Source organism: Pteropus vampyrus, unplaced genomic scaffold (genome assembly GCF_000151845.1).
Source record: "Pteropus vampyrus isolate Shadow unplaced genomic scaffold, Pvam_2.0 Scaffold338, whole genome shotgun sequence".
Classification (NCBI taxonomy): domain Eukaryota; kingdom Metazoa; phylum Chordata; class Mammalia; order Chiroptera; family Pteropodidae; genus Pteropus; species Pteropus vampyrus.
The window spans coordinates 141,187-153,070 of NW_011889119.1; the positions used below are offsets into that span (position 1 = coordinate 141,187).

Here is an 11,884-nt window from a genome sequence, read left to right on the forward strand (position 1 = left end):
TGACGAGTCTCGCATGTGTGCTTCCTAGTGGCTGCCCTGCTTTGTGCCCCTGGCCCAGAGCCCAACCCACAGATTCCGTCAGTGGAACTGAGGTAACAGCCTTAGGAGAGAGGGCCCGGCTCCCGGCTGTGGGAACTCAGTGCGCGGTGCGCCCAGGTGGGCGGGCAGACGGGCTTTGGGACTGGACCTCCGGGCTCAGGACTCTGGGCGACCCTGGACGCTGCGGCCCCTCCACCAAGCCTCGAGTTCGCACCTGTAAACAGGGTTCACGGCAGTGCCAGCCCAGGTGCCCTGGGGCGTGAGGCGGCAATGTGGCTGTGGCACACGCCTGCCTGGCACGCTGCCCAGAGCAAGTACAAGTGTTTGCTGACACTCACGCCAGTGGTCAAGTGACTGTCAACACGGGACTTCACCCAGGGCCACTCGATCAGTCCCGAGTGAAGCCCAGGGAGGCCGACGTCGCTGGGGCAGGGCCGGCTTCAGACGGGCAGAGGACACGTGTGCTGCTGAGCAGGGCAGGACGCTCCGGGTGCCCCTGGCCGCAGTCACAGGACGCCGGGCCACTGCCCCATCTGCGGGCTCCAGCCGCGGGGCTGGAGGCGTCATCTGGGCCTCCCCGGCCCCAAACACAGGGCTGGACGGAGGGAGCCCGAGGGGGGCCGTGAAACAGGCCAGGCCCCGTCGAGGCCTGTCCTTCCCGCACGTCTGGCCCCAGCTCGGCCTCTCTGGCAGGTCCCCTGAGCCTGCGGACTTGGCCCCCGGGTCTGCGTGCCCGCCCCGCACACCGCACCTGGGGACAAAGCACTCGCCAGGAGACAGTGCAGCCACCTGGGCACGTGCTGGGCGAGAGGAGGCTGCAGGCCCACTCGGAACGGTCACACCAGGCGCGGCCTGTCCCCACAGGCGCCGGGGGCCCGGCCCTCACGGAGGCGCCCCCCGCAAACCACTCGGCTGCTGGCGTGCTGTACGGTCCTTTCCACTTGGAGGGGCTGTCGCGACCGACAGGAGCAGCTCCTGAGCGGCTGGGCCTCGCGGAGGGGCTGGCGCTGGCCTCGCGGTGCGGGCCGACGGCCGGACTCACGCGCTGGACTTGGGTTCCGCACGATTGATCGTAGGCAGGGAGGGACTCCTCGACAAAGCCGTTAAATTACAGACCTGAAGAGCACGGGCGGCTGGCCGTGGTGCCGCCCCTGTCCCCGTGCCTGAGTCTGTCAGAGCCACCGTCTCCCACACCTCGTCAGGCAGATTCTCGATTTTCACGCTTGCCTCGTGGGGACTCTGGTTGACGTGCTCACATGTGAGGCAGAATTGGGGTTTAGGATCCAATAGCTATAAACAGCTTCCCACGTGCGTGACTGTCTGTGGGAAGCCGGGAGGTGGGGACAAGCACGTGAGATCCAGGGCTGCCATGAACCCATGAACTACAGGACGTCGATGCTGCCGTCCGCCTGCTCCATGCCCCGTGCTGAGGGCAGCGCTCAGCTGGGAGACTTGAGGCTCCCGCCCCCCGTCTCCCGCCCGTGCCCAGGGCAGCTGCCTGGCGGCGTGCGGCTCTGCCGGCCTTCGCGAACACGGACACTGTGCCCCTGCCTCGAGGGCGCCATGGCCGAAACGCCGGGCAGAGAAAGCGTGTGGCGTCCAGGACGGGGCGTGCACAGACGGGAGCGGCCAGGAGGTGGGTCCGACGCGGCCGCCCCCACCAGGCAACCACACCCGCCTTCCCTGGAGGCGCAGGTGGTCCCAGGGGGCTCGTCCATGACGAGGGCTCCCGGGGGGTCCCTAGCACTCGCACGTCCCACAGCAGGTCACTGTGGGGGCTGCACCTTCACCCCAGAAGACCGAGGGCACGTTCCGAGCCCTCTCGACATGACCGACAGGGAGTGTCAGGCTGCTGAGCTGGCAGTGCTGGTGGCTGGGAGGGGGAGCCCCACACAGTCCTGAGTACGAGGCCACTTTCTCAGATCCCGGGGGGGGACAGGCTGCTCCCTCCACCCACCCAGACCAAAGAGGCACTGGGAGAGGGAGGAAGGGCAGATGAGACGGAGGAGGAGAGGGGAGGGCCTGGGACCAGGCCCCAGGGCCAGAGCACTGTTGCGGTTGAGATGGCCCTGCCACCCGGTGCGGGAGGGGCATTGTCCCCGGGGACACAGGGACCCTTTTGTTCCCAGCACTGGCAACAATGAGGAGCTGTGTCCTCGCTGTGCTCCTTGTGGTGGGCAGAGGGGAGAAGGCGGAGCTGTCCAGGGCAGGCAGCTCCCAGCCAGGAGCCCGGCACCCTGAGGGCAGGCGGGGTGAGGGGCCTGTGGGTGCCTCTGGGGCACAGCAGGCTGGGGCCAGAGGAGGGGGGGCCACCAAGGGCAAAGTCTCTGTTCATACAGGGTGGGCCCCTGGGCCAGCTCCCTCCCCTCCCCACCCCTTGGCCTTCTGCCCCCCCATCTCCCCCACCTGCACAGAGTCTCTGGCACGACCTTTGGGGAGCCGGAGCTGAGAAGGAATGTCAAAGGGCAGAGGGCGTGGAGGAGGCGTGTGGGTGATCTAGAAAGCTCTTTCCTGCTCCCGCCCAGAACAAGCTCCAATTCTCGGGGCCTTCGGTGAGCGTGGGCATCTTGGTGCCTGCGCCGGCCGCAGGAACTGCTGTGGTGTGAGGCCCGCTGGGTGGGGACCCATTCGGGGCTCTCTGCTGGCGAGGCGCAGGCGTCCGGGGCCCCCATTCCCACGTGGCAGAGGCTCGGCAGGGGGCCCCGGCCACGCTGCTACCTGAGGACCCTCGGGAAGAGCCCAGGGAGGCCAGCGAAGGGGGCGGGCGCGGGGACCAGCAGAGGGCGCGCGGCTGGCGGCCCCGTTCCTGGGCGTCTCTGCTTCATCTTCACGCCCTCGGCACTGGCCCCAAACTTGACCAAGCCCACCAGGCTGACCGCCGGCTTCACTGTCCTCTCAGCATGACGCTGACGCCCATCTGCCCCAGAAACGGAGGCCAAGGGGGCCCCATGTCCACCCGGCCACACCCACAGTGACATGCAGCCTCAGCCAGTGTCCCCGCTCCTGCCCAAGGCCCTCTCGACAGCCGTGCTGGACTGGACTTCCCGGTCCGTCCTTATCTCAGCAAACGCCCGGGCCTCAGCACGGTGACCCCAGTTCAAGGTGGGCAGCGGGTCTGAACAGATGTTTGTCAAAGGCACACAGACGGCCAACGGACAGCTCAGCATCACTCATCAGCAGGGAAACGCAAATCGAAACCACAATGAGATGTCACCGTGCACCCGTCAGGCTGGCATCAGAAGAAACGCATCACCAAACAGGCGCTGGGAGGAGGAGGAGCAAAGGCGGCCGCGTGCGCTGCTGGCGGGGGCGTCCGCCGGGGCGGCCTGCACGGCCACGCCGAGGTCGCTCGGAAATTCAAGACGCAAGTACCTTCCGCCCAGCTCCGCTCCCGGATCCTTATCTGAAGGAAACAAAACAGAATTTCAAAGAGACCGCTGCGCCCCAGCCCCCCGCGGCACATCCGCAAAGCCAGGACGCAGAAACTCCCGAGTGCCCCCCAAAGGGTAGATGCATGAAGAAGTCGGGGTTCAGCTGTACCACGGAATAGCGTTCAGTCATGGACAGGAATGGACCTCGAGGGAGCTGGGCTGAGCGAAGCCAGTCAGAGAGAGACAGACGAGCGACACACAACGTCCTCACCCTGCAATCTGAAGGGTGCTGAGCCCCCGGGGGGGCTGCCGGGGCGAGGGCGGGGCGGGGGAGGGGAACGGGAGACGAGGTCAAAGGTGCCCATGTCCTGTCCTGAGGTAAGTCAGTCCTGGGCATGACCCGAGCACAGTGCCTGAAGTTCACGTTGCTTTGCCACACACTTGAAAGTCGTTAAGGGAATAGGTTTTAAAAGTCCCCATCACAAGAATAAAATCCATATTTACACGTGGTGATGGACGGTAACTAGACTTGTGGTCATTTCACAATGTACACGAACATTGAATTGTCGTGTCGTGCCCCTGAAGCTAACAGGATGTCATACTCCAGTTACACCTCAGTAAAGCCGTGAACCCCAAAAAGGTCACGTGCAAACACAGAGCTGCCTCTCGTGAGGCGGGGCGGGGGGCGGGCGCAGAGCAGGGCTGGCGCTGGCGCTGGCGGATGGCCGCTGTGCGCGGGACGCTGAGAGGCTGTGTCCCCACGTGCCACGGGGCAGCAGGCCACGCCCCCGGTCTAGTCCCCACACCCCACGTCTCCCCCGCGACGTCCCAGTCGCTGACGAAGTGACCCGGTCGGGCTTTCTCCCGGGCAGGCGTGCCACCATCTTCCTGTGAGTGGACCGGTCCACACAGCAGGAGCATGGGACTCGCCGAGCAAGCCCCCACAGGCCACCCGCACGCCCGGCCGTGGCCCTCCAGGCCCCCCCAGCCCCGCGTAGCCCCGCGGCTGGCCTTGTCCGCAGCGACCGCAGCCCAGCTATCCCCACGTATGCTGCTGTTCAGCCTGGTTCCCCCAGCGCTCCCACAGGGGGGTTGGGCCCAGATGCCCAGGTGGGCACTTTCTGAAGCCCAGGGAGGGGAGGCTGGAACACACGCCCAGCCCCTCCCGGGAAGGGAAGTCCAGTGGCCTGGGCCCCAGCCCTGCCTTCTGCCCGCCTGCTCCCTCCCACCCAGGGCCAGCCTCAGTGTCCCACGCCGCTGCAGTGACTTCCGATCTGCTGGAAACACGACTTACTCTCGTGGAATCTTCTCCCTGCGGATAAAATGCCCACTTGAAACGGCACTCGTGGGAGCGGCCCCAGACCAGCGCTTCTCCGAAGCTCCTGTGCCCGAGCCACCCAGGTGTCCCCGGCGCCCTGCAGCGAGAGCCACGGGAAGGCCGGCATGCGGGCGGCCGGTGCAGAGCCAGAGGCCAAATGCCCGGTTATGCGTAAGACGCGAAGCCAAACGTTTTCCACATCTGCGATTTTAAACTTGCGTTTGAGACACGTAATGTTCACTGATTTCCAGGAACCCTGGTCGCCAGGTTGCTTAGGGAGGGAAAGAAAATGGGCTTCACGGGGGGAACATCGATGGCCGCCCCTCCTTCCGCTCCCATTGGCCAGATGGCCCAGAACACGGCACAGAATAAAAAATAACTTTCCACTGGGCAACGTAGGGGACTGAAAAAAATTCCAGGGATCACACGGTACTGTTCTCACCTTTTCTTAGTATTTTAAAAATTGCCATTTCATTGCGAAATAAATTACACATCCAGAAAAATCCATAGACCATAGATGGCTGTGTGACCAGGTCGCTGAGAACGCTCAGGCCCCGCCACCGACTCCCGGGGGACACGAGCCGTTCCAGGAGCAGGGCGCACCCCAGACCCCGGGACCGGTCTGCCCGTCTCTGCCGTGCCCGTAGCTCGTCCAGCCCCTCTCTCGACCTCACACACAGGTGCCCTCACGCGCCCGTCCGTCAAAAGGCTGGGGTCACGTGCGTCATCGGACGTTGCGGTTGGGACTGAAGTTTGTCAATGCAGTAAAACGAGCAGCGACACTGGCAAGAGCTCCGGGAGCCGCGGCTGGACACGCAGCTGACAGCGGCCTCCGCTTCCTCCGGACGACCGGCTCAGACGACCGGCTTGTTGACACTGGGGAGGACAAACTCTCTGACAAGAGGAGGCCACAGCCCGGTCTGGGGCTAGTGCACAGGCGGACGCGGAGAGCGGGCCCGGGAGGCCCAGGGGGCCGGGGAGGTGGGGACCAGAGGCCCCAGTCTCCGGGAAAGGGATGGGCTCATGTGACTTTTTAAGGCCACTTCGTTCCTGAGGTTCCAACTCCCTGAAGTGCTGCTGTCCCCGTGAAGGGTCAGCCAGGAGGAAGCACTGCTTTCTATGGGGAGTCACAGGCTGCGTCTGGGGACAGGAAGTGGGTGTGACACTCCCTCTGCCCTCCAAGGTGGCTCTCTAGTAAGGAGAGCAGGTTTCAGCCAGGGACCCTCTCCCGGCTGGCTTTAGTACTCTGCTCAATCTCGTTTCAAAAGCCTCCTTTCAAGAATGACGCAGTAACCTGTCATGTGACGTGACACGGTGCGGTGCCCAAAGGCTTCAGTGCCGACAGCCACAGAGGGGTCGGCCTCGCTCGTGGACACACAGCCTGCCGGTCACCCCCCAGGCAGGACACGAACGGCCGCCGCGTCCCACCTCCGGTTTCCGAATGCAGAGGCATCAGGCCGCCCTCACGCCTTCCTTCCTGTCCACGGCATGTCCTGTGTGCGGGGGAGGGGAGGACGGAGCCCCGGGCCACCGGAACTTGGCCTGGCTGGAACCGGCCACCGCCAATTCCTGGGGAGACACGAGGTGAGTCCAGCGAGCAGCCCAGAAGCCCCACTTCGCACAGGGGCAGTGGGACCTGCCGTGAGGAGGTGACTGCACAAAGCTGCCCCACAGGCGTGTGGCAGCGACAGGATGAGCCACCACAGACCCCGACGACCGTCACCAGGGCAGGCTGTGGTGCTCTGGCCCACAGCGGGCCTTCTGCAGGTGGAGGGAGCTCAGTGCCGGGGCCCCGACCTGCTGGGTGGCCTCGCCCGAGGTCACACCTGCCTGAGGGCTTCTTGGCTGCGTCCGTCAACAGACCCTCACTGAGCACCCAGCTGAGCCTATGTGCCGTCACCATCCCGTGTACCGTCACCAACCAGCCCGTGTGCTGTCACCAGCCCGTGTGCCGTCACCAGCCCGTCTTCCTGCTGTGGCTGGGAGGAGAGGGCTGGGCATTTCCAGCAGCTCAGCACCGTCAGGACCAGCCGCTGCTCACGACGAAGACCCTGGCCCAGTGGCTGAGCCCATTGCGTGGCGGCCACCTGGCGGTGTTCGTGACATGGAGAACCGGGTGTGGTTCCCGTGCCCGGCTTCCACGTTGCGTGTCCAGGGCGAGGGTCTCATTGTTAGACACAGGTCCTTCCCTGAACGCACAGTCTAAAAGGCAGCAGCTGATTCGATGCTGAGGTGCGTGCGCCCATGTGGGTTTCCCCAGCTCAGGAGAGACAGGTGACTCTCCCGCTGTGACGACCTGAGGCCTGCAGCCTGGCTGCAGGGCGCGGCTAGACGGCCTCACGGATATGTGGCTCACCGCCTGGCGGGGAGAACCCTCACTCCACACTTCATCCGGAGCCTGACGCTACAGACTCGGGCTTCCTGGGGGCTGGTCTCCGGGGACTGTCTCCGTGATGGGCAGGCCTGGGACAGCAGTCTCGCGGCCCGTCCAGGCGCCCAGAGCGGAAACTACCGACAGTCACAGGAAGACACACGGCAGCGGCAGGGCCCTGGGATCCCCCCAGTGCCGGATGGGGAGGAGCCCCCTTGGGGCTCAGGGGGGTGGGCCAGGCGTGCTGGGCAAGCCCCGCCTGCGGCAGGGGATCAGGCTGGGTGAGCCGCCTGGGTGAGGAGAGGCCAGTCTCCTGGGGCCTGGAGGGACTGTGAAGGCCACCTGGGGGGCAGGCACGGGGCACGAGCTGGTTCAGGACAATGGGCAGGGCCGGGACTACGTTATGTGACAACATCACACTCGGGTCAGCTAACAAAGCTGGCATCTTCCAAAGGGAGCTGGAGCTCGTGCAGGAAGGTCTCTGGGCCTGGGCCCGTCCACAGCCCCACGGGAGGCGTCAGAGTTTGGGATCCAGGGACTGGGACTGGGAGTCCGGACACGCGGCCGGCTTGCGGTCAAGGGCAAGAGACAGGCGGGGTGAGTGCTGGAGCGGAAGCGGGCTGGAGCGGAGCCGGGCGGCATCTCTCCTGCCCTGTTCTAGCCGGGCTCCCCCAAGCTCTGGCCTCAGGCCGTCACGTCACTGTCCTGCTGGGCCCTTCTGCTGGACCCCCGCCCCCCACCCTCTTCCCTTCGGCCCCCAGCGGAGGTCTGACCCCTACCTGCCCTCGTGTGGAGCCTTCAGGTGCGGTGAGCCGGAATCCCGCTAGGGTCTACGTGTCTGTCACCCCCAAGTTCACATCTTGTACCATACCCTCAAGATGATGGCCAGCCCAGCTCTGCACCCCTCATTCTATGAGAGCTGCTGAAGCACAGTGCAGGAGTACGTGCTCGCGCATGCCCAGTGTGTCTAACTGGTGCCCCCCGACCCGCCTCCATCTTTGAGCTGGACGCTAGACTGAACCCACACCACGTGGCCCAGAGTGGGGCAGGAACCCGGGACGGCACAGCCAACACACCTGTGCACACCTGTGCACGCACACAGACAGGGCAGGTTCTGCATTGACTTCTACCTGCGTGAGGTCCACACGGAGTGACAGGCAGGTTTTCACTTGGTACGACACCTGGGTACTCTGAATGGGGACCTCGATGTTCCTGAAAAACCTGCAGAGACACAGACGCCGACCCCTCTGGTGCCAAGAAAAGGCTTAGCGACCCGACGGCCGCCTCCCCAGCCTCCCGCCAGCGTCCGCGGGCAGAGGCCCTTCCAGCCAGGCCACGTTCAGGGACCTCAGTTCTCCTCCCAGAACGTCACTGTGGCCACCAGCTTTGCTGGGTGCCCTTGACTGAGGGGTGCAGCTCCCTGTCTGCCCCTTCTTGGGAAGCACCCCCAGCGCAACACACATTCCTCCAGCCCCTGCAGAGGTGCCACCGAGCAGCTGGAGCTGGGCGGGAGGCAGAGGGACGCAGGCCGCTCCTGGGGTTCTGGGCCACATCTGGCTGACTTGGCCAGACGGGGACCAGCCGGAGCGTTTCCACGCTCATGCTGGACGCTCGTGTATGAGCCTCCCTGAACCCCGAAAGCGAGCCCAAGCCCACACGTGGCTACTTACAGCTGTGTCACCAACCGGCAAGTCACTGCTGTGAATCGGAGTTGTCGGCGAGGACCCCCAGGCTCCCGCCCTCCGCAGACAATGCCCCAGCCTGCAGCAGAGAGTCCGTGACCACAGCCGGCCGCTCAGACCGGAGGCCAGACCGGAGGCCAGACCCTCCATCGGCAAAGAGGCAGGACCACGAGCCTCGCTTCACTGTGCTCTGGCAGCGAGCCTGCAGCGTCCGCCCAAGGTCAGCTGTGCCCTGAGGTCATGGGAGCAGAGAGGCACCCAGGCCCCACTGCCCCCGGCCTGCAGGGCGCAGGGCTGGAGGACATGCTTCGCTCCACTGGGAGCACTCTGTCCCTTCCCTAGACTCTCCCTACCTTCCCACCAGCTCACCTGCTTTGAAACACACGCACAAGCCCCACAGAGCAGAGGGCATGCTCCAGGACACAGGAAGCACGGCGCCAAGCGACAGCACCCGGCGCCTGGCCTCCAGCCCAGTCAAGCTGCACAGCCCACGTCCCAGCTAGGGACCCCGGGCCAGGAGGTGACGCTGACCCCCATACCAGGGGGCGGCCCCAAGGACCCTGTCTAGACCAGGAGGCAACTAGGGCTGGTGTTGCCACCAAATGTCCCCATTCTTCAAGAAGCTCCGGCATTTCTGACTTTCACGTGAGGCCTCCCATCTGGCATTGACTCACGGCAGACAGTGCGTGAGACATCATGCCCGTGCTGGCAGCATGGTGCACAGCAGGCCGCCGCGGGGACCGGCCACTCTGCTCGCATGGCTGCGGCTCTGGAGCGCCATGTCCACATGCTGGTGTCCCTCCTGCCATCCAAGCCCACGGCGGGGGTGGTGACCGGGGCCAGGTGAGGAGCTAGCGAGAGGAGGCCCCCTGGGAGCAGCGCCGTCCCCAGCAGGACAGGCGCGTGGGTGCCGGGCCATGAGGCCTCATGCAGCCTTGCGTTCGTGGTCCTCCCGGGCAGAGTGTGTGGGCGCGGGCCAGCCGACGTGTCCCAGGGCACGCAGACTCTGCAAACGTCTTCACTGAGACCTGGGATGGGCAGGAGCCCGGGGACGGTCCAGGTCCTAGCGAAGGCCGGATGAGAATTAATCTAGAAGTTTCACACGTTAGAGTGACCTGCGAACACGTGCAGATCCACTGTGCTTTGTGTCTGCGAGACAGACGGTGGAGACAGGAACTGACACCGTTCGGGCTCGGTCAACATCAGTGACTTTATTACACATCTGTCTGGCAGGACACAGCTGCTCCCCCCGCTGCCACAGCCCAGGGGACGTGCAGGCCACGGGGAGACGGCGTCTCAGTCATCCGGCAGAACGTGGTCTGCTTGGCATCGTTAAAGCTTAAATCACTTCTAACAATGAGATAAATAGGGATTGCACATCTTGAGCTAAACACTATAAAGTCAGAGCACCCGTAAGGAGACCACGGTTGAGAGCTCCGTGCCACGTGACAGTTGTGAGTCCTACATGATTTTCACCACCAATGAACACGTTTTTTGCAAACAGTTCAAAGGTGCTCTCCCTAAAAATAAACTTTTGATTTTAATTGCATACTCGTAGCAAGAATAAAATGGACATGTGTCAGTAACACTGCTGGGTTAGTGTACAGACTACACCTGGGCACGACAGTGAAAATGATGTTCCCTGGGGCTCAGCGTCAGGCAGCTGGGGACAGGGGTCAACGCCCGCCCCGAGGGCCGCTTCCTGACAGTCCAGGGACGTCGGGGCTTGGCAGCCACGCGCCCAAGGGGCCGCCAGCAAGTAGAGAAATCGGTCACTATGTCGTCTTAAAGTCTACAGAGCAAACCAAGCGAGAATCGGGGTCTAAGTTGAGCACCTGCTGGCACTTAGTCAATTTGAAATGGCTCTAAAATCTAGACAATTCTGATTACTACATATTGACCTCATTTTGTCATTTGAGTTAATACAACAGGAATAGGAAATTCTTGTTTTAATTCAGCTTCTTTGATTAAAAAGAAAATCTCACAAGATTTAACCTCAACTACCATCCCACATTCACATGGGGTCAGGACATTCCAAGGGTCTGTCCCCACATGATGTCTTCATGCCGCTGTGCCACTAGATGGCACTGCTGCGCGGTTGGTCATGAATTTCATACCTTGAGAAATTTTAATAATGTAACAGAACATTGTTGGAAACAGGGCAATTGTTTCCAACTAAAAAGAATACAAGTTTCGAGTAAGACACAAAATGTTGACCGTGTGACTAGAACGCGGCCTGAGCACGCCCCCCACACAGCCTCTGCCACACGAAGGCCCTTCTCGTGCCGGCCTCAGGGGCGTGCAGGCCCAGCTCCAGACCGCCGCAGTGAAGCCGGCCCCGGAAAAGCGAGTCGGACTCTCTGCTAGCGGAGACTCGTGCCTTCCTCTGTGGGGCGCACTGAGGCCGAGGGCAAGAGAGAGGCACGCCTGCACCCCCGCGAAGCCGCCTCCCAGCAGCCTGTGAGGCCGGCGCCCCACAGAGCCCATCTCCCGATGACGGGCACGGATGGCCTGGGGGGCTCGCGGAAATGAGCCACGAGAGACCACGGAAGGAGGAAGGCAAAAATCTGCTCCTCGAGGCACATCGAGGCCTCTGAGATACTTCAGGGCCACTTAGAGATGAACGGCGTGACTCAGGTCAGTGTTGCTCGGGGACGGTGCCGGGCACAGCGCCCACTGCCCCTCGCCGCGAGGCCGTCGCCAGCAGGCCCGGGTCCCACATGCACCTGGTCCACAGCAGCTACTGCCCCTTCTTCTGGAGCGCCTGGCCGCTGGTCCCATCGGACCGGCCACCTTTGGGTTCTGGTGGGGCGAAGTTCCAGTCCACCGGACTGAGGAGCTGCTGAGTCTTCTTGTGGGTCCAATAGGGGTTGATGAGCAGGGTCAGGAGGCCCAGGCCGCACACAAAGAGCGCCAGGTGGGGTGGGTGCAGGCTGGCCGCCAGGCCAGCCCAGTGCCGCAGGCACACCCACCACATGTGGTAGGTCAGGACCATGCGGCAGTGGAACATGTGGACCATCAGCCACTGATTCGCCTTCCAGAGCAGGGAGTCGGACCAGCCAGCCTGTGGGGACAAAAGAGATGCACTGTCAACACGGCCACC

The 11,884-nt window shown here is 63.6% G+C and overlaps 1 protein-coding gene across 5 annotated transcripts in view; it reads right to left on the minus strand.

Moving 5' to 3' along the window:
* Positions 1–9,972: 9,972 nt before the first annotated feature.
* Positions 9,973–11,884, minus strand: part of CLN8 (CLN8, transmembrane ER and ERGIC protein) — a 29,130-nt gene continuing 27,218 nt past the window's right edge. For 4 of the 5 annotated variants that reach the window (XM_023522327.1, XM_023522331.1, XM_023522328.1 and 1 more), the window contains exon 4: positions 9,973–11,758. In XM_023522327.1, coding sequence (XP_023378095.1) covers positions 11,522–11,758 — 237 coding nt within the window. In that variant the 3' untranslated portion in view covers positions 9,973–11,521. Of the gene's footprint in view, positions 11,846–11,884 lie in introns of all 5 variants that reach the window. The other variant, XM_011378424.2, reaches the window with a different exon arrangement.